At 34.8% G+C, this 22510-nt stretch overlaps 1 protein-coding gene and 1 non-coding gene across 2 annotated transcripts in view; both read left to right on the forward strand.

The window, feature by feature from the left end:
• The window catches only part of USP38 (ubiquitin specific peptidase 38), a 36887-nt gene extending 14592 nt beyond the window's left edge, over positions 1-22295 (forward strand). The window contains 6 exon segments of the mRNA NM_001260711.1: positions 3523-3681; positions 6143-6336; positions 10627-10720; positions 13377-13483; positions 14643-16002; positions 21307-22295. Coding sequence (NP_001247640.1) covers positions 3523-3681; positions 6143-6336; positions 10627-10720; positions 13377-13483; positions 14643-16002; positions 21307-21468 — 2076 coding nt within the window. The 3' untranslated portion in view covers positions 21469-22295.
• LOC114678641 (U6 spliceosomal RNA) lies at positions 10455-10561 on the forward strand. The gene has a single exon (XR_003730056.2). It is a non-coding gene; the product is annotated as a U6 spliceosomal RNA (small nuclear RNA).
• Positions 22296-22510: the final 215 nt, after the last annotated feature.

Genomic DNA, 22510 nt, shown 5'->3' on the forward strand with positions numbered 1-22510 from the left:
TTTCTCCCATTCCATAGGTTGTCTGTTCACTCTGTTGATAGTTTCTTTTGCTGTGCAGAAGCTCTTAAGTTTAATTAGATCCCGTTTGTCAGTTTTCGCTTTTGTTGCAATTGCTTTTGGGGTCTTTGTCATGCAATCTTTGCCCATTCCTATGTCCAGGATGGTTTTGCCTAGGTTGTCTTCCAGGGTTTTTATAGTTTGGGGTTTTACATTTAAGTCTTATCCTTGATGTAACAAACATCGATACAAAAATCCTCAACTTGCAAACCAAACCCAGCAGCACTTCAAAAAAGCTAATCCATCATGATCAAGTAGGCTTCATCTCTAGGATACAAGGTTGGTTCAGCATACACAAATCCATCACATAAACAAATAAAGACAAAAACCACATGGTTATATCAATGGATGCAGAAAAAGCTTTCAATAAATTCAACCTGCCTTCATGTTAAATACTCTCAATAAACTAGGTATTAGAGGAACATGTCTAAAAATAGTAAGAGGCATCTGTAACAAACCCACAACCAACATTATACTCAATGGGCAAAAGCTGGAAGCATTCCCCTTGAAAACCAGCACAAGACAAGGATGCCCTCTCTCATCACTCCTAATCGATATAGTACTGGAAGTTCTAGCCAGAGCAGTCAGGCAAGAGAAAGCAATACGGAACATCCATATAGGAAGAGAAGAAGTGAAACTATTTGTAGATGATATGTTTCTGTATCTAGAAAACCCCATAGTCTCAGCCCAAAAGCTCCTTCAGCAGATAAACAACTTCAGCAAAGTCTCAGGATACAAAGTTAATGTACAAAAATCACTAGCATCCCTATACACCAACAGCAGCCAAGCTAAGAGCCAAATTAGGAAGGCAATCCCATTTACAACTGCCACAAAAAGAATAAAATACCTAGAAATACAACTAAGCAGGGAGGTTAAAGGTCTCTACAATGAGAAATACAAAACAGTGCTCAAAGAAATCAAGAAGACACAAACAAATGGAAAAACATCCCATGCTTATGGATAGGAAGAACCAATATCATTAAAATGGCCGTACTGCCCAAAGCAATTTATAGATGCTGTGCTCTTTCTATCAAACTACCAACGACATTCTTCACAGAACCAAAAAAACACTATTTTAAAATCATATGGAACCAAAGAAGAACCTGAGTAGCCACAGCAATCCTAAGCAAAAAGAACAAAGCTGGAGCCATCACATTACCCAGCTTCAAATTATACTACAGGGCTACAGTAGTATATTAAAACAGCATGGTACTGGTACAAAAACAGGCACATAGACTAATGGAACACAAGAGAGACTCCACAGACAAGGCTGCACACCTATGACCATCTGATCTTGACAAAGCTGTCAACACAAGCAGTGGGGAAAAGGCTTCCTCTTCAATAAATGGTGCTTTGACAACTGGCTAGCCATATGAAGAAGATTGAAGCTGGACCCCTTCCTTACACCATATACAAAAATCAACTCAAGATGTTTTCCAAATTTCTAGGAAGGAGATTCTCTGACATAACTTTATCATTCATTCTAATGTTTATTGCCCACATTGAGGACATTCCTTAATCTCGTAGTGGGTAATGTGGCAGTTAGATCACCTGTAACTCCAAATAACTCACTAAAGAACTTGGGCTTAGGAGTTGCTAAGTATGAGCAATAATCTGGAATCAGCATCATAGTTCATTATACATTGAGAATATCTTAGGGCAAACCAAGGTTGATGTTAGAATATGTGGTGTTATGGATCAGGTTGCTTTTCTCACGCATTTTACCCAGTGGAATAAATTTATTTTAAACAGATACTATGACAGATAGTAATAATGGAGAAAGAAAAAAAATCAAAGCTTCTAATTAAATAAGTTTTAAACATTTCCTCAAAAACTTTAGTATTATAATAATGTCAAAAAACATTTAGTTTCACTTATTCAAAAAAATCAACTTTCACACATTTAGAAGATAATAGCCTGCTTGGAAGTTTATTTGTATAACTGTGAAAGACCAAGTCTTATTTCCATGTCGTGATAATGTTGACCATTTAGGATATGCTAATAGACAACCATATAACCTGATTACAAAGACCTAATCTAATTTGACAGATTTGAAATTATAAATTTAATAATCACTTCTAAAATTTTTGCCTCTTCTGTCTCCCTTCACCTTTGAGAAAACAAAATAATTTAGATTTCTGACTTTTAGCAAGAGAATATCTGAGAAATGTGGCTTTATGCGACAGAAGTGTAATTCATATTTGCTTAGAAATGTAAAGGTGATAGCAATAGAATGAACTCACTAGGAACTGGTAGTTTTATGGTCACATCAATGCCTGTGATGGAGGTAAGATAAAAGAAGGTAGTGCAAAAGCTACAGTGTGATTTAAGCACAAATGTAAAGCAAGACAGAGCAGAATGGAAATAGCACTGTGTTGTAAGACTATGATTGTTCTTTTTGTGGGAAGGAAAGGGAATTGATGAATTATTACTATAATTGCTGTTATTTCTGTTTGATGGTATGACCCTAATAGAGTTATAACTTTGTTTTTTACCATGAGTTAGCAACCCCAAAATGTTCTAGAAATAGAACAGAAAATACCTTTTACCATAAGAAGTGTACATATATAGTATCAGATTATAATTAAAAATTAATTGAAAAAATATAGTATCAGGCTAATGGAAAGAGCCATGTCTGTAAAATAGAAGTTGTTTCATTTTAATAACCTCCTAAAGATATGATTGGCTCTGGATTGATTGACTTTTTAGTTTAATTTTACAATGAAAGAAGATGGTTGTGCTGATGATCAATATTAACAATATTCTATATGTTTATGAGCAATGATCATTGTAGATTTCACTTTTATTTTTAGCCCCAGTTCTTTAAAACTAACAGAAGTTTCTGATGCCCTTTATTTTTAGAACCATCTCATCTTTTGGAGGGTGGGAAATGGGATTTGTTAGTAAGAATAGCCACTCTAACGTAAGGCATGGTCTCTGTGCTTATCTAAAAGTAATCTTATTACCTGAGCTGCAATGTTAGTTACACATGTAAAGATTTTCTTGAAGTAGACTTTAATGTGCAGTGTACTTTTAATTCTTTCAAGTAAAAAATTTTAAATTCACACTAGATGGAGCTCTTTAGCTAATTCTAGGATTGTTTTTCAAACGTTTATTCCCATTGAATGATCTGATAAATATAATAACCCTAACAATTTCAACCTACAGCGTTTTTCAGAATGGCAGCAATGACTAAGATTCCTATTTTATGCCTTAGTTTATGTTTTAGATGGTGTGTAAGGATGAGGAGGGGGGTCATATATGGGATTACAGTCATATGTGACTTCGAAAACTAGACTTACCTTGATATTTTAGAAATGTTTAACTTAATAAAAAAAAACTCTGTGACTGAACATACAGAAAAGTATTTGCCGATCATATATTGTTTGTATTCTGTTTCTAGGCTAGAGAATGTGTTACCAATTTGTATAAAGTCAGCACTGTTTATCCTTTTTTTCTCTTCAGATTGTTCCTCATGTGGTTAATTTGGTTCATTCTTTCAAAAATGATGGTCTGCCTTCCAGTACAGCCTTCTTAGTACAATTAACAGAATTGATACACTGTATGATGTATCATTATTCTGGATTTCCAGATCTCTATGAACCTATTCTGGAAGCAATAAAGGTATGATGATAGTTGTACCAATATTTGTGGAGTTGTGTTATATTAGTAAGGTGAAACATTCTTATAACCAGCTACTCAATTTACGATTTTATGGTAATGTGCTTTTTGTTTGAAAAATGCAGTTAGAATCAGGTTTCATTTATGTTTAGGGAGTAACTGCTTTCTTGGCTGCTGTCACCATTCTAAATTAATAACCATATTTCTTCATTTCTGCAGTGTCATCAATTATAAGGCATATCTTTAAATTTATAACAGCTTTTTGGGAAATTTGTTTAAAAAGGAATGTTACGTTAACGCGTGCATCAGATTTGCACCCCAATATTAGAAGTGTTAAAGTATATGTAGAGTATGTCTTAGAATACAGGAAATGGAGTTTAATAAAATATTTGACTTTGATTTCTTCCCCTTTTTAATTCTTTTTTTTTTTTTTTTTGAGACCGAATCTCACTCTGTCACCCAGGCTGGAGTGCAGTGGTGCAATTTCTGCTGCCTTCAACCTTTGCCTCCCGGATTCAAGCAATTCTTCTGCCTCAGCCTCCTGAGTAGCTGGGACTACAGGCACCTGCCACTACACCTGGCTAATTTTTGTATTTTTAGTAGAGACGGTTTCACCATGTTGGCCAGGCTGGTCTCAAACTCCTGACCTCAAGTAATCCGCCTGCCTCGGCCTTCCAAAGTGCTGGGATTACAGGCGTGAGCCACTGCATCTGACCTCTTTTTGAATTATATTTTTGCTGTGGACTGTTCATCAATGTTTAGAATCTTTACTTGAATTATTTGTGGAGTTATACTGTGTTTCAATTTTATATGTAAATGGATCTAAAAAGCACTTTTTTTTTTTGGACAGTCGTGCTTTGTTGCCCAGGCTGAAGTGCAATGGCATGGTCATGGCTCACTGCAGCCTCTACATCTTGAGCTCAAGTGACCCTCCTGCCTCAGCTTCCCAAGTAGCTGGGACTACAGGTGCACACCACCACGCCAGGCTAATTTTTTATTTTTTGTAGAGAAGGGGCCTCACTGTGTTGCTCAGGCTGGTCTTGAATTCCTAGGCTCAAGTGATCCTCGTCCTCCCAAAGTACTGGGATTACAGGCATGAGCCACTGTGCCTAGCCTAAAAAGCACTTCTGTTTGTGTTGAAGACTGGATCACAATAAACATACTTTCCTCTCAGTAAACTTACTGCATAATCAGTGTATAGCAAAAGAATTGGAGAACTGAACTCAGCCAAACTTAATCAGAAATTATTAGAAATCAATCCTATTGGTGGTTTTTTGTTTTTTTGAGATCTGAATTTCAATATAAAGGTCTTATCTTTACTTCTGTATCTGAGATGGATTAAAAACAGTTCTTTTTACTGTATCATTAACTAAATCAAACTTATTTTGGTTGAGCTCAGAAAACAGACTGTTAAGCAATTAATGTATATTGCTGGTGTGACACTTTGACACTTCAGAAGTAAATTATGTAGAGGAGCATTGTGGAGTGGATTTGATGGTAATATTAATCTCTTTCTACATTGTCACTGGATCCATAGATGATAGTTGCTGCACTTGTTAATTGATTGCCATTCTTTAGTTCATCAGAGTTTTTCATGTTGAAAATTCTGATAACTCATATAGGCTCAGAAGAAACAAGGGGCTCGCTCTAAGCCCAAAGAAAGCACTCTTAGCTGTCAACAACAACAAAAATTAGAAGATTGAAACTCCTTTAGAAAATGTTTGTTTGCTAAGGTCTAAGTGCCAGATGCTAATAGCAGTCCGGATAAGCCCTAATGATTTTACCAACTTCCCTTAACTCTCCAGTGCTCTGTTCATGCTTGAAATAATTTACACTTGAAATGTTATCTCATACTTCACCAAGTTGATAAGAAAAATCCGTATGTTGTAATAATTTTCTGTATGGGTAACATGAGATTAAGTTTTATTTTTCTTAAAGTTAAAGGTCATTGTGCATAGATGCTTTCATTTCTCATTTATTAATTACTTTGTGATTTTATTTCTAAGGGTTAATACTGAGTAAATATTAGTATTTAATGAAAAGGAGACATTTTTATTACAAAATTTGAAAACAAATTGTTTGCTTATGTTTAACTGTGTGCTAAAATTTAAGTCTTCATTCTGCTGCCTTTGAATAGCACTGCAGTTTATTCTCTGACCCCAAAGTTTTATTTTATAAACATTTTGCTGGCATGTAGAGAACATAAATAGTTCAAATGCGACTTGAATTTCCAGCTTTTGAGTATTTTTCAGCTTGATAAACTCTGTTATTAGACAGTATTTATTTTTGCCATACAGTTAAATTTGATATTTTGATGACTAGCCAAGTACTACCAGTTACTTCAAAACTAAGTGGGGGGAAAGAAAGTTCAAATGTCAGTGTGAGAATCTTAATGCTGTTAATTAAACAACAAAAATAATTTTTACTTTACTTTTAAACTGTTTTTCTTCTGTATGGCCTGTAGGATTTTCCTAAGCCCAGTGAAGAGAAGATTAAGTTAATTCTCAATCAAAGTGCCTGGACTTCTCAATCCAATTCTTTGGCATCTTGCTTGTCTAGACTTTCTGGAAAATCTGAAACTGGGAAAACAGGTCTTATTAACCTAGGAAATACATGTTATATGAACAGTGTTATACAAGCCTTGTTTATGGCCACAGAGTAAGTTTAAATTTGAATCTTTTCATTTTAACTGTAGAGGTTGAGGCATGCTGATGAAATATAAGATGATAGAATTGTCTACACATTATTCCATATAAATGGCATAAATGTTAACTTTTATTGCCTTATTCAGAAATGAAATTGCTATTAGTGCTCAGAAACTATGAAAATGTTAACATTAGGCTGGGTGTGGTGGTTCACACCTGTAATCCCAGCACTTTGGGAGGCCGAGGCCGGTGGATCGCCTGAGGTCAGGAGTTCAAGAACAGCCTGGCCGACATGGCGAAACCCCATCACTACTAAAAATACAAAAACTAGCCGGGTGTGGTGGCGGGCGCCTGTAATCCTGGCTACTCGGGAGGCTGAGGCAGGAGAATTACTTGAACCCAGAAGGCAGAGGTTGCAGTGAGCCAAGATCGTTCCATTGCACTCCAGCCTGGGTGACAGACTGAGACTCAGTCTCAAAAAAAGAAAAGGTAACATTAATTCTGCTTATTATTCATTGCATTTAAATGTCACGTTAAAGAAATTACTCTGACGATTAATTTTTTTTATTTTTTTTTTTTTGAGATAGAGTCTCACACTGTCACCTGGGCTGGAGTGCAGTGGCGCGATCTCAGCTCACTGCAACCTCCACCTTCCGGGTTGACGCCATTCTCCTGCCTTAGCCGCCCGAGTAGCTGGGACTACACGTGCCCGCCACCATGCCCAGCTAATTTTTTGTATTTTTAGTAGAGACGGGGTTTCACCGTGTTAGCCAGGATGGTCTGGATCTCCTGACCTCGTGATCCACCTGCCTCGGCCTCCTAAAGTGCTGGGATTACAGGCATGAGCCACCGCGCCCAGCTACTCTGATGATTTTTAACAGTGTAAAAGAAGGATTGATTGCACCTATTCCAAAGAGTTTAAGTGTGCTAGAGTACTTCACTCTTATTATCCTGTGAGACTAAAATTTTTTTAACCTGTATGTGTTTTGAGGGAAGTCATATATAATTTTATCTGCCCGTTGGTATTTTGTTGTCAGATCAACAACTTTGTTGCTGTTTAAGAAGGTTAAGTTCTGCTCTACCCTAGGGCAATAATTGCTGAACACCTGTATAAACAGACATGTTTCTTTCCCCTCTTAAGAATTTTCTTTCAAATCCGTTTTCTTTTGCACCTAAGCAAATAGGAAATCAGAAGTTGTTAGTTATGTGAATGCTATCTGCAAAGGTACAAAATAATGATAAACTCTTCCTGAAGACAAAAACATGACTGAATTTTTCTCCTGAATACCAATAAAGTATTCACAGAACTTGCCCAAAGAGGTTTACAAATTGAGTTCTAAGCTTTTCCAAGTTGTTACACCTGCCCAGAGGAATCTTAAACTATCAAATGTCGAATTTGGCCAGGCGCGGTGGTTTGCACCTGTAATCCCAGCACTTTGGGAGAGTGAGGCGGGTGGATCACGAGATCGGGAGTTCGAGACCAGCCTGACCAACATGGTGAAACCCCCGTCTCTACTGAAAATACAAAAATTAGCTGGGCATGGTGGCGCGTGCCTGTAATCCCAACTACTCAGGAGGCTGAGGCAGGAGAATCACTTGAACTCGGGAGGCAGAGGTTGCAGTGAGCCAAGATCGCGCCACTGCCCTCCAGCCTGGGTGACAGAGCGAGACTCCATCTCACGAAAAAAGAAAGAAAGAAATGTAGAATTCGCTTTATTTTATTGTTGGGCCCCAGATTATAATACCAGCACTCAGGTGTTTTTGGTTTCGTTTAGCATTTAATTTTTTGGTTTGTTTATATTTGGAATTGTGAGAATTTTTTTTTTTTTTTTTTTTTTTTTAGAAAATAGATATATCTTTAGACACAAGTGATACTAGGCATAAGACTAAAAGAATCCCCGTCTTACCATCAGAGGTAATCTAGTCCAGACATCTCCTTTTACAGATGACAGAGAAAACAGAAAACCAAAGCAGTTGCAACAGAAAGAGCAAATAAAAGGTTATCTTTTGCTGAACAGTGGCCAATAATATTATCTCTGAATAGGAAGACAGCACATTTTATTTCTTAAGTAATATATGAATTCTTCTTCATAGTTTAAAAATAATTAAATTTTATATAGAATAAAAAGCAGATATTCCCATTTCCAAAAGTAATTTTGTTAACAGTTTACATTGTTCCAGACCTTTTTTGGGACAGTTGCATGTTTGTATTTAATATGAAAGCAAATGCATTTTTTTAAAGAAAATTTGTGGAGAATCCTATTTATGTATTCTTTTCCAGCCACTTGCTTTTATCATTTAATAATTTGTATTTGAAATACTCCCATGTTGGGGCAATACAGATCCGTGTCATTCCCAGTAAATGTGTATGCCATCATTTATTTATTAAATACTCATTAAATTAAACGAGTATTTAATAAATAATCCTTTAATAATGCTCCTATTGATGGATAGTAGGTTGTTTTGCTTATAATTAACATCTCTCTGCCCTTATACAGATATAGAGGATTTTTCTTTGAATATCCTCCATATCTTTGAATATCCTTTGAATATCTTTCAAATTGCTCTCCAGAAAAGCTGTAGCATTTTGAACTATGATACGAATGTAAGATTGTACCTAGACCCTGTACCTTTAGCAGCAAATCAGCCTTTTTAATTTTTTGCCAATATGAAGAAAAATGCCTCTTTTAATTTGCATATCACTGCTCATTATAGAGTTTTTTTCCTCTCTTATTTTTCTTCATTCATTTGTGTTTCTCTTCCAAATAACCTGTTCTTTTCTTTGTACATCTTTTTGTTGGGTCTTTTTTGTTTTCGTGTTGATTTATATATACTCTGGATGATCATCCTTTGCTACATGCTTTTTTCCAGTCACAATTCAAATTTGTGGGGTGTTTTATTTATAATTTTTTTATTTTATGTGTCCCAGTCTTCTACTTTTCATTTATAGCATCTGGACTTTTGAAGGCCTTTATCCTCTAAATTTCTTCTTTCTTTATTTTAAGTACTTCAGTAGTTTTGTATTTTATATCTAGCTCATTAATCCTGTGGTATCTGTGATGGTGTATAATCTTATGTAACTTCATTTTTTACCAGATGGATACCCAGTTGTCCCTTTACTTTTTTTTTTTTAAGTAGTTTATCATTTTCCCTTGCTGTACTCTGAATGACTTTAACTTTATAATGTGTTTTAATGACAGCATATTTTTTTATTTCATGAAGATTTGAAAGAATTTAAGTTGTTTACTTATGTTATAACTTAATGGCTTAACCTATTTCTATTTGCTAATCCAGAAAATAGAAATAACATATGATAGCACATAGTCCATTAGCACACTTTATAGTAAGTGTTAATTTATTGTCATTCTTCCCTTCCTTCTTTACTGTTAGATAGGTAACTTCCTCAGGAAAAGGGCCATAGGTAAATGAAGTTTTACTTTAAGGACAATAAATTCTTTTTTTTTTTTTTTTGAGACGGAGTCTCGCTCTGCCACCCAGGCTGGAGTGCAGTGGCCGGATCTCAGCTCACTGCAAGCTCCGCCTCCTGGGTTTACGCCATTGTCCTGCCTCAGCCTCCCGAGTAGCTGGGACTACAGGCACCCGCCACGTCGCCCGGCTAGTTTTTTGTATTTTTTAGTAGAGACGGGGTTTCACCGTGTTAGCCAGGATGGTCTCGATCTCCTGACCTCATGATCCGCCCGTCTCGGCCTCCCAAAGTGCTGGGATTACAGGCTTGAGCCACCGCGCCCGGCCTTAGGCCAATAAATTCTTGAACTAACTTGCTTTTAGCTTTTAAGAAATGCTTTTAAATGGCCACAGTGGCTTATGCCTGTAATTCCAGCACTTTGGGAGGCCTAGGTGGGCGGATCATTTGAGGCCAGGAGTTCGAGACCAGCCTGGCCAACATAGTGAAACCCTGTCTCTACAAAAAATACAAAAATTAGCTGGGCACGTTGGCACGCACCTCCTGTGGTCCCAGCTACTCAGGAGGCTGAGGCACAAGAATCGCTTGAACCTGGGAAGTGGAGGTTGCGGTGAACTGAGATTGCGCCACTGCCCTCCAGCCTGGACAACAAAAGGAGACTCTGTCTCAAAAAAAATAAAAAAAGCTTTTTAAAAATGCATGTGTGTGTGCTCGCTTCGGCAGCACATATACTAAAATTGGAACGATACAGAGAAGATTAGCATGGCCCCTGCGCAAGGATGACACGCAAATTCGTGAAGCGTTCCATATAAAAAAAAAAAAAAAATGCATGTGTGTGTGTGTACACACATATACATAAATCATTATATTCTCTTTCAGTTTCAGGAGACAAGTATTATCTTTAAATCTAAATGGGTGCAATTCATTAATGAAAAAATTACAACATCTTTTTGCCTTTCTGGCTCATACACAGGTGAGTGTGTTTGTGTGTATAGTAGGTTTATGTTAACTGTGTGGTAATATTCATTAAACTTTACATTATACCTAACCTTTTTAACTGATGAAATAATATAATAGATATCTCATCCGTACAACAAATACACTTAGAAATGCTAAAGAGATACTGCCTAAAATATCTAGATATTTTTCTATTTTCAGGACATGCCCTAAGTTTTTATATTTTTCTCTTGCTTCCCATTATTGTAGCTGAATATTATGCTGACCCATTGATCTAGAAATTTTTACAAAGAAAATATGATTTCCTATCCAATAAATAAGCTCCTTCATGAAGAATTATTTTTGAATGCATCTTTGTTTCCTGATACTAAATTAATAGATTTGTACAATAATGAGCAACTAAAATAATACTGTGGTGCCTGGGCTTTTTTCTCTTTTCTTATGTATACCCATTCATTATAACTAAAGATCTCTGCAGTTCTGTTTATCTGTTAAGTTCTAGAGCTTAAAATTTTGTGGTGATCTTTTATGTCCACACATTAATCCGGGGTCATTAATTTATGTTAATGGCACCAAGGTGGTCATATATAGTAAATATTCACATTTATTAAGAGACACTATATGCAGTCAATGGTAAGCATTAAAGGAAGAGTCTTGGTCAGGCGCCGTGGCTCACACCTGTAATCTCAACACTTGGAGGCCGAGGCGGGCAGATTACCTGAGGTCAGGAGTTTGAGACCAGACTGGCTAACATGGTGAAACCCCATCTCTACTAAAAATATAAAACTTAGCTGGGCATGGTGGCACATGCCTGTAATCCCAGCTACTCAGGAGGCTGAGATAGGAGAATTGCTTGAGCCCGTGAGGCAGAGCTTGCAGTAAGCCGAAATCATGCCACTGCACTCCAGCCTAGCTGACAGACCGAGCCCCTGTCTGAAAAAAAAAAAAAAAGAGTCTTTATGTTCAAAGAACTTTTAGTTTAGATTTTGAGCCTATACACATGAATTATATACATATCATTATTTATAATATATGTTATTTTTCTGGTTTTACTTTCATTGCCTTTATCTCACAGAGGTCTAAAGGAGTAGTAGTTAGGGCCAGAAGAAACAATAGGTTGAGAATTGGTGGGATTCAGTTGATGGGAATGCTTTTGTTTTCTTTCTGCAAGCTGAGAAATATCACAGATATAACTTCTTAAATGGAAAGAATCTAGACAGGATTAATATGAGATGATAGTAATGGCCTATGAGTAGTTATATACTCAGATAATTTTATTATTCTTTATCTGGGGAAAGTATGTTCACAAATTAAATTTACCATATCAAGACCAAGGGAAATGAAATGAAAACTGTCTCCTTCCTCACTCCCTGTTGTTTCCTCGTAAATTGATTTTTGTGCTTTCTTTATCACTAGTCTGTATTTATTATGTATAAAATATATGTGTTTATATGTATATATAGGCAGATATATACTGTATTAACTTAAAATCTTAGGGGAGGTTTCCCTGCTCCTCTCAAGAAAAGAAAAATAGAAATTAAAAAGAGCCTGATTAAATTTCTGTCACAGTTGAGACTCTCTCTGGTAGCAGCCTGGCAGATTATTTTAGGCAGACAGATTTTCTCATATAATTGAAAAGTCCTTTTATCTTATAATTAATAAAACAAACTTATTGAACATTTACATTTTTTTGGCCCTTGTCTAAATCTTTTATGTCTTAATCATCAAAAATAGTCTATCATGTAATAAGGTATATCCCCATTTTACAGATGAAGAAAACAGGCTTACATTACTTGTTCAGGGTCATGCAAACAAGCAGCAGGATTGAGATATGAACCAAACAGCTCTGAAGCCCCTGTTTAACATAGGGTAAACTTCCTTCCTTCAGAATGCTGTAAACCCTTAATTTGGGTAAAATTTTTCTTAACTAAGAACTTCATTGTTATGAAGTTATGCCACAAATAATCAATGTCAAGAGAATTCCAAAGTTTCAACTTATAATCACATCTTTGAGATGCCTTTTCAGTTTTTTGTCATGGCAAAATCTAGGATTTGAACCTGGATCGCTCTAGAGTCCACAATTTAATCACTAAACAGCTTCTATACTTAAAAAAAAAAAAAAAAAAATTAGCAAGGGTTTCTAACCGGTGTACTCACAATCTGCACATTTATGACATGTATCTACTCAAGGAAATTTTCGCTTAAAGTAGATATGCATGACTCTACTGTAGAGTATTTCCTTTATTACTTTGTTCAGAATACACACTAACAAAATATACATTAATCTTTTTTAGATTTGATTTTTATCAAAAAATTGTGGACTCAAACATGTGACTGTCGTAGAGGGATGATACTAGGAGCTTTATATCGAGAGTTAGACTTGGGTTCTACCTTAATGTCCTGTGCCACTCATTTAGCTGTATGACCCTGGACAAGTCACATGTTTCTCTAGCTCTCAATTCTGCTCTGCAGAGTGAGCAATTATGACTAAAGATTACCTAACTTTATTTCTAAATAATTCTATCTGTCCCTGAGTTGCCATGTCCGGCCCTTTTGGCTGATGCGACGTTAACTGTAAATAATCTTTATTAAACACTGTATATTAAGATTTCAGTTACTTGGTTCATGCTATAAGAATCACTTCCTTATATTTTCTCAATTGCTATTAAAAGAGGGAAGCATACGCACCTCGGATATTCTTTGAGGCTTCCAGACCTCCATGGTTTACTCCCAGATCACAGCAAGACTGTTCTGAATACCTCAGATTTCTCCTTGACAGGTAAAATGTATTCTTAAAATTGTGATTTGAGTTTTGTCTTTCATAACAGTTTAATTCTACTTAATATTGCTTTTACCTTTAAAAACATATTTCAAATGTTACTTTTTAAAATACTGTTGCATTTCTTGTATGTTTTTTATATATTGTTTTTAATTGGTTTTCCTTTTTTGAATTTTCTTCCTTGAGACCAGCTGTTCTCAAAGTGTGATACAGGGACCCCTGCGGGTTCCCAAAACACTTTCAGGAGTCTGTGAGGTCTTCTCTTTCCCAACAGCATAACTGTGTGAGGCCAGATTTTCTTTCTATGTTTCATCCAAAAAACATATAACAATAGAATGCAGAGAAGATATGAGGCTCCAGCTGTCTTCTGTTAAACCAGATACTTAAAGTATTTGCAAAATGTAAAACACTGCCATTCTTACTTTTTTTTTTTTTTTGGTTTTACAAAATACAACTTTTTCATTTTTAAAATGTTACTAATATTAAATAATGGGTTTATTATTGTTTGTTAAATGTTAATATTTTATTTTCTCAGTTCTGACAGTAAATATCAATAGATACAACCCATATAAAGGAAAGCTCTTTGTTTTTTAATTATTTTTAAGAGGTTAAAGGGGTCCCGGCACCAAAATATTTGAGAGCCACTCCTTTAGACCAGTTCATAATTGTATGGGTTTGGTATATTTTATTGTCGCCTGACCACTTAATTAATAAAACCTGTTATCATCTGTATCTCCCTGTCTTTGTTCTGCTCTGTGAAATGACTAGTAAAGTTAGTTGAGCTCGGTATGTGCAGCCTTCCTTCCATTCAGCTAAGAATCTATTCAGTAGTTTATTTGTGCCTGACTTTCTATGAGATGTCAGGAAGACAGAGATATATAAGGCAGTTAAGGGACGTTTATAATTAACTGCAATGTAATACGTGCTCTTAAGTAGCAGTATGAAGAAAGTGTAATGAGAATATAGAGTAGTAATAGCCACCCAGCTTTCTTCCTGCATTCTCAAGCTATTCAATTTTCTTTTAATTAAAACAGGAAAACCTGATTTGTTTAAACATTAAATTTGATTAAAATAGTTTATAGTAGCCACTAATATTTTTAAATAGAAATGACATTTGAAGTTAATTTAAGTAGCTATATAATGATATCCTCTCCTGCAGGCTCCATGAAGAAGAAAAGATCTTGAAAGTTCAGTCCTCACACAAGCCTTCTGAAATTCTGGAATGCAGTGAAACTTCTTTACAGGAAGTAGCTAGTAAAGCAGCAGTACTAACAGAGACCCCTCGTACAACTGACAGTGAGAAGACTTTAATAGAAAAAATGTTTGGAGGAAAATTACGAACTCACATATGTTGTTTGAACTGCAGGAGTACCTCACAAAAAGTGGAAGCCTTTACAGATCTTTCGCTTGCCTTTTGTCCTTCCTCTTTGGAAAACATGTCTTTCCAAGATCCAGCATCATCACCCAGTACACAAGATGGTGGTCTAATGCAAGCCGCTATACCCAGTCCTTCAGAAGAACCAGTAGTTTATAATCCAACAACAGCTGCCTTCATCTGTGACTCAGTTGTGAATGAAAGAACCATAGGCAGTCCTCCTAATGAGTTTTACTGTTCTGAAAACACTTCTGTCCCTAACGAATCTAACAGGATTCTTGTTAATAAAGATGTACCTCAGAAACCAGGAGGTGAAACCACACCTTCAGTAACTGACTTACTAAATTATTTTTTGGCTCCAGAGATTCTTACTGGTGATAACCAATATTATTGTGAAAACTGTGCCTCTCTGCAGAATGCTGAGAAAACTATGCAAATCACAGAGGAACCTGAATACCTTATTCTTACTCTCCTGAGATTTTCGTATGATCAGAAGTATCATGTGAGAAGGAAAATTTTAGACAATGTATCACTGCCACTGGTTTTGGAGTTGCCAGTTAAAAGAACTACTTCTTTCTCTTCATTGTCAGAAAGTTGGTCTGTAGATGTTGACTTCACTGATCTTAGTGAGAACCTTGCTAAAAAATTAAAGCCTTCAGGGACTGATGAAGCTTCCTGCACAAAATTGGTGCCCTATCTATTAAGTTCTGTTGTGGTTCACTCTGGTATATCCTCTGAAAGTGGGCATTACTATTCTTATGCCAGAAATATCACAGGTACAGAGTCTTCATATCAGATATACCACCAGTCTGAGGCTCTGGCATTAGCATCCTCCCAGAGTCATTTACTAGGGAGAGAGAGTCCCAGTGCAGTTTTTGAACAGGATTTGGAAAATAAGGAAATGTCAAAAGAATGGTTTTTATTTAATGACAGTAGAGTGACATTTACTTCATTTCAGTCAGTCCAGAAAATTACAAGTAGGTTTCCAAAGGACACAGCTTATGTGCTTTTGTATAAAAAACAGCATAGTACTAATGGTTTAAGTGGTAATAACCCAACCAGTGGACTCTGGATAAATGGAGACCCACCTCTGCAGAAAGAACTTATGGATGCTATAACAAAAGACAATAAACTATATTTACAGGTAAGTTGGAAATACTTTATTTGTTGAAAATATTAAACAATTGATAGATAGTTAAATGAGTACCCTCATTTTGAAATCTAACTTACAAGTTTTTATGAAACTCTGAAATGTAGGTCTGGATTTATATGAAGTATTCTCTACCTGTATAAATTACCTTTCTAATATTGTGACAATTTAAATGAAAAGTGGCAATCAGATGTAATGTGGAAGATTTTATTTGTTCATTATAAAAGATGGCTCATTATGAAATCATGCCATACAAAATACAGAAAGTTTACAAAAGTGGACATATCCTCAGTCTCACCCACCAGAGGAAACAACTGCTAAATGTGGTGTTTATGCCCGCAAGACCTTTGTGTAAATATTTTAAGGGCTATTTATTGATATTTAGGTGGATAAGATAAAAAAACACTAAAAGGTAGACTATGTAAAGAAAAGATACTCATATTCTTTGAGGATGTGGGCAGTAAAACCAAGGAGATAATAGAACAATTGTAAATCAAAGCCAAGGAATGGTTTTATATGAGATAAATTTATTCATAAATATACTTTTTTCAAGGAGTTAGTGATTTTATTACTTAAAGGCTAATAAAAAGTTAACATTCTTGCTGAAAGTATTTTTTTGTTGTTGTTTTTGAAACTTGCCAGTTTGTTCTCAACATACAGGGCTAGCAGTAAATTACAGGTGAAATTCTAGGTATATTAATTGGGTGGTCTCAGTGATTTTGAGTTTGAATGAGTATATTTTAAAAATTTTGTGTTTGAAAGTCACTCCTGAAAGATACAGATAGAATAAGAAATGTACCACTATAGTACTGATTTTTAGAGGGAAATTTTCTCAAAAGCCTTCAAATTTACTGCATTATAAAATACTCATACATTTTTAAAGAAATATAGCAATGTTCTTGAGTGACAAAAACAATGAACTTTACAGAAATAAATAGAAAATCAGAATATTTGTTCGAACTGATTAACTACTGAAGACTAACATCTAGTCAGATGGCTTATAATCAACATACTAGAAATAGATTGTATTCAGCTGTGTCCTTCTTACTAGATATCATATAAACATTAGTCAAAGGAGAAATACGGGTTTTGAAAGATAAAAAACTACTCTCATTTCTGTGATTAGAATCCCAAATGCTTGTATAGCCATAGCAACTACTTGTTTGTAGCTTAGCTCCAAGTGATTTTCCAATTTATCTTGCCATTTACCCCATTACTTTCTGATTATACAATATTTGAGCGTGAGGAACTATTCTTTTCATTATTATTTTAAGACTCGTATGTTACTTTAATATAAAGAAAAAGCATTCTGTATTTTGTTAATTCAGTTTTTCAGTTTTATGCAGTTGTAAATTCCATCTTAAGTTTCATATTGACAAGTTGTTTAATGCAAGAAAAGATACCGCCAAATTTTACATTAAGGTATTTTCCTTATTAAGACTAGGTAGTAAATCAGAGTTTCATTATCAGAGTACCCTTTTAAAGCAAAAATACAATAATAAGTATTCAATTTTTTATTTTTTTTTTTTTTTTTTGAGATTGTCTCATTCTGTCACCCAGGCTGAAGTTCAGTGCCATGATCATGGTTTACTGAAGCCTTGAACTCCTGGGCTCAAGTGATCCTCCTGCCTCAGCTTCCTGAGTAGCTAAGGACTATAGGCATATGTCACCATGCCTGGCTAATTTTTAAAAAAAGTTTTTTTAAAGATTGTCTTGCCATTTTACCCAGGCTAGTCTCAAACTCCAGGGCTCAAGCAGTCCTCCCTCCTCGACCTCCCAAAGTGCTGGGCCACTGCATGTGGCCCAATAATCAACGCAGTTAGGAACTTATATTTAGATTGTGATTATTTACATTTATTTATTGATTGATTGACACAGAGTCTCACTCTGTCACCCAGGCTGGTATGCAGTGGCTTGATCTCGGCTCACTGCAACCTCCGCTCCTGGGTTCAAGCAAATCTCAGGTCTCAGATACCCAAGTAGCTGGGATTACAGGCATACGCCACCATGCCTGGTAAATTTTTTTATATTTTTAGTAGAGACGAGTTTCGTCATGTTGGCCAGGCTGGTCTCAAACTCCTGGCCTCAAGTGATCTGCCCACCTTGGCCTCCCAAAGTGCTAGGATTACAGGCATGAGCCACTGTGCCCAGCCTGTTTACTTTTAAATACAGTGATTGATAAAGGCTCAAATTGTGAAGTTTTTCATACCATTTAATCAGATCATTCTGGTATTTTAAGTACATGTTGAGAGACTACATTGTTTATTCTGTTATGTGAATGCTCATAATTACCAGGCAATAGAAAACTATAGTGTTGAGATTATGTATACAGCAGTTTTCAGCTATCACTTCTTAGTTTTAAACACCTGGAGCATGTACATGTGTGTTTTCATTCTATCATTTTGTTTTTATATCTGTTTTTCAGATATAATTCTTATATGTCATGCTTTATAATAGATTACTATGTCTGGACTATAGCTTTAAGAAATAGCATTATACCTATTTAGAAAACAGTTATAAAAACTTAAATCGTAAAAGGAAGGATGTGAAGTGAACATTCTGAGTTCCTCTGCTCTTGAACAATATTGCTAATGAATTTAACATTTTAGTACATATCAGGGTAGCTGCTTTCATTTTAATACTTCATAATCACATTAGAAACTCACCTTGTGATAATTTTAAGAAGCTTTTTTTAGGATTTCATTTTTACATTTTAGGATTTCATTTTTCAATTTTAAATCTAGCCACAACCAGATTTACAAGTGTTAGAAAATGTTGCTCTTTTGAGTATTGGCAAGATCCGTGGTTTTGAAAAACCCAGGCAAAAAATCTTTTATGACAAACCATTTTCTACTCTGTGTATCATAGCCTGACATTTGGGAAAACAATGCAAATTGTGGATTTTGAAGTAAATTTTTGAAAGGACTTTTCTCTTCGTATATTTCTTTCCCTTCAGTCCAGCTTCCATTAGGAGTATCTCCATTGTTTTAGTGTCTGGAATATAAAAACTAAGCCTTTGGTTAGGATACAGTGAGAGATTGTGTAATACATCATTCTTGCATGGTCCAGATTACCCACCCATCTGTCCCGCATCAGCCACAGTCCACTTCCTATCTTTTCCTGCTTGGTTTATTTCCTTTGTTTCTTTGGAGGAGGTAGTAGTTCTTAACTTCTTAATTCTTTTCTTTTTCATACATGCAGAAGAGTATATTCAATATGTATGTGCAGTTTAAAAAAAAGGATTAATGTCAACAGTTTCACTTGAATGAGAAATATAAATATACTGAAAATTATTTGTCTCAAGGAGCAATAACTTTCCTGTGACTAGATCTATAGTCTACTACTGAAATTAGAATTAACTTTAGTACTCATATAAATTTGTGATATAAATTACACATTCTATGATAATCATAATTTTGACATTGTATACAATGTTCTTACCTATATTAAGTAAAATGAAAGACAGTTTTTCCTATTTTTATCCATTGTCTAAGCTTATCATCAGAAAACAGAATACCGCACATTTTTTTCTGTCAGCCATATATTTCTATAAATAATAAAGCAGAAAAAGAATATTACTTTTTTGGGATGCTGTATATCTTGAAATACAATATAGGTTTCATGGGTACACATGCAATGGAGTTACTAATTTTATATTTTATGTCATTTGACATAGTTTCTTTAAGGGAATCACTGTACAAAAACGTCTATGCAAAATTTGCCATATCTTTTAGTAGCAGAAGTTGAAGAAGAACTTCTTAAACTCTACCTTACATGTCTGTTCAGTTTTAATTCATTAGGGAACATCATCTATGTATCTGAAACCGTGTATTGTTTCTCAGATACAGAGTCATAGTTTCATTGCTTGTTTGGATAGTTTAATAGGTTATAGAGCTAGAACAATGAGGATTTGTGGCTGGGGGGGTTTGTGTCTGTTTCTGATGTTACTTATGGCACTTAATTTCAATCTGTAAAACATTTGTAATTCCTACTTTAATTTTATAGATCAAGGATAAATTAATATATATATCACCTTAAAAATACTCTGTAGGTAGACATTATACCAAAGAGCCAGCAATTATTGTAAATGACACTGTAAATCACAAAAATGTTTTTAAGAAATATCCTGCAAATTAAGTTTTAAAAGCTCTATCAGAGACTGGTTAGTTAAGCCATTTTGTTACAAGGATTTATCAAAGGTCCCTTTCAGCCATAAAAATAGGTGATTCTTGATCATTTTGTGTACTGGGACTTGAACAGAAGATGCTGTATGCTACTGAAAAATAAAGTATCCATAATGTGACAGATAGGTGTCAGGGTATGCCTGGCTCTTTTCTTCGTAATGAAAAATTGAGCATTTTGTGAAGAGGGAATAATAATAAACTAAATCATTTTAGCTAGAAATTATAAAATAGTATTACCTTGCCAGATGGAACAAAATCACTAGGCCTTAAGTTGAAAAATCGAAATAATAGTGTTTTTGTTATTAATGTTAACTGTATTTTGAAAGCCCTTCAGGATAATTATGCTAACAAGTTCAGCTATGCTGTGACCAGTAACTTTTAGACCTTATTTTTACCAACCCCATTTGAAATCTGTAGATCCTCTTCCAGAAAAATAGGCACATGCCAGAATATTTTGCCTATTTTTCCAAAGAGTTTGTGGGTCCCAGTTTTAGAATCCAGTTGTATACCTTGCCAAATGAATTTGCCAGTATTTATTCACATTTGCTCCCTTTGAAGCTAAGCACCTAATAGAATTCTAATCTAAGATCATTAATATTTATTGAATACCTAATATATGCCTGGCATCTAGATAAATACGATTGATTTCTGATAAAAGTTTTCCTGATAAGGAAACGTTTTAGATATTACTGTGAGGAGGTAGGCTTCATTTTACTTGTCAGTGTTTTTTGAGACCTGTCTTACTATTTATTGAGAAATAGTCTATGGAAAGGGCAGAAAAAAAATTCATTCTTCTTCCTTTATTCATATGTTTAACTGTAATCACCCACTTCCAAAATAGCCCCAATTGCTAGAGAATAGATAATCTATTGTGATAATCTTTGAATTCCATGTTAAATATATTAGAAAAGAATCTATTCTAATATGTTTTAGAGTGTTGCAGGAACTGTAATATTTTCTTAGAGAAGTTTTTTTTTCGTAGGTGCTTTAGTTTCAAAGTTATTGAGATTTGAAGAATGCTTATACGGATTAAGGTAGTTTTAAAATATTTCTATAGATGATATAACCATTGTATTTAGCATTTTAATTTCATAAAAATTATTTTTAATTTTAGGAACAAGAGTTGAATGCTCGAGCCCGGGCCCTACAAGCTGCATCTGCTTCATGTTCATTTCGGCCCAATGGATTTGATGACAATGACCCACCAGGAAGCTGTGGACCAACTGGTGGAGGGGGTGGAGGAGGATTTAATACAGTTGGCAGACTCGTATTCTGATCCTGAGAGAGTCCAAAATGCACTGGTCACGAAACATCTAATACTATGACTGTTAAAATGTCACAGACTATAACAAATATCTATCTTTTATTTTTCATTAGACCCTTATACTTCAAGAGAACACATTCAGTGCTTGTTTTTATTTTCTTGACACATTTATTAACAAAATGCATCATGGAAAAAAAAATCTACCTCTTAAAATTCCATTTGCTTTTATGGTTAGACATGCTTGACCAAAAATGTTCAGAAGAAAATATGTACCTGGTCCCTAATTAAGCTGCATTAAATTTGGTAGAAGCATTTAAATGGTCTATCTTCAGTTTTACTGAACAAAAAATGTAATTTATTTAGCATTCTTTATAAAAGAATTGATGCTAGAGGTAAAAAAAAAAATACTTGTTTTTAAAAAATCCTTTATGTCTTGTGTAATTACCCCATTATTAAATTCAAGTCTTTAAAAATCAACTAGAGATGATAAAGTCTCTAAGGAAGGCAATAACAAAATTTATCAAGATATAGTACTTTTCAGTTTTTGTGTAGTGTCTTCAGCATCACTGTATCTGTATTTCAAGTACAAATGTTTTTAAAAAGGATTCTTTATACATATGTGCTGAATTGATTTTAAGAAAGTTGCATGATCCTGTAGGAGCAACATTTTTACCTAAAAAATGCTAACTTTGTAGTATTTCTAATTGTTCAAGGATTTTAAAATTCTATTTCAGGGAGTATATCTTCTGTGTGTTTTGAAGGAGGTGAGTTCTGTATGTGCCTTGCAGTACTGTAATTCAAAAATAGGAATCTTTGGCTGCGAAATGTTTTTTTTTTTTTAATGAAATGTTAGGAAGTAATTTTTGTGCTAACATTAAAATTATAACTTTTTGAAAGGTAATAGATTTTCCTTAAGTAAAATCTGATGGTTCTAAATCAATCAATGTGATAGTTCATTTTTAACTCTTAGAAGAATTCAGAGGAAATGAACCCAGCTAAGTATAAAATCTTTCTTGATTTTGTTACTTATTCCTCAGAATATTAAACATTGATC

The sequence above is a fragment of the Macaca mulatta genome, chromosome 5, assembly GCF_049350105.2.
Source record: "Macaca mulatta isolate MMU2019108-1 chromosome 5, T2T-MMU8v2.0, whole genome shotgun sequence".
Classification (NCBI taxonomy): domain Eukaryota; kingdom Metazoa; phylum Chordata; class Mammalia; order Primates; family Cercopithecidae; genus Macaca; species Macaca mulatta.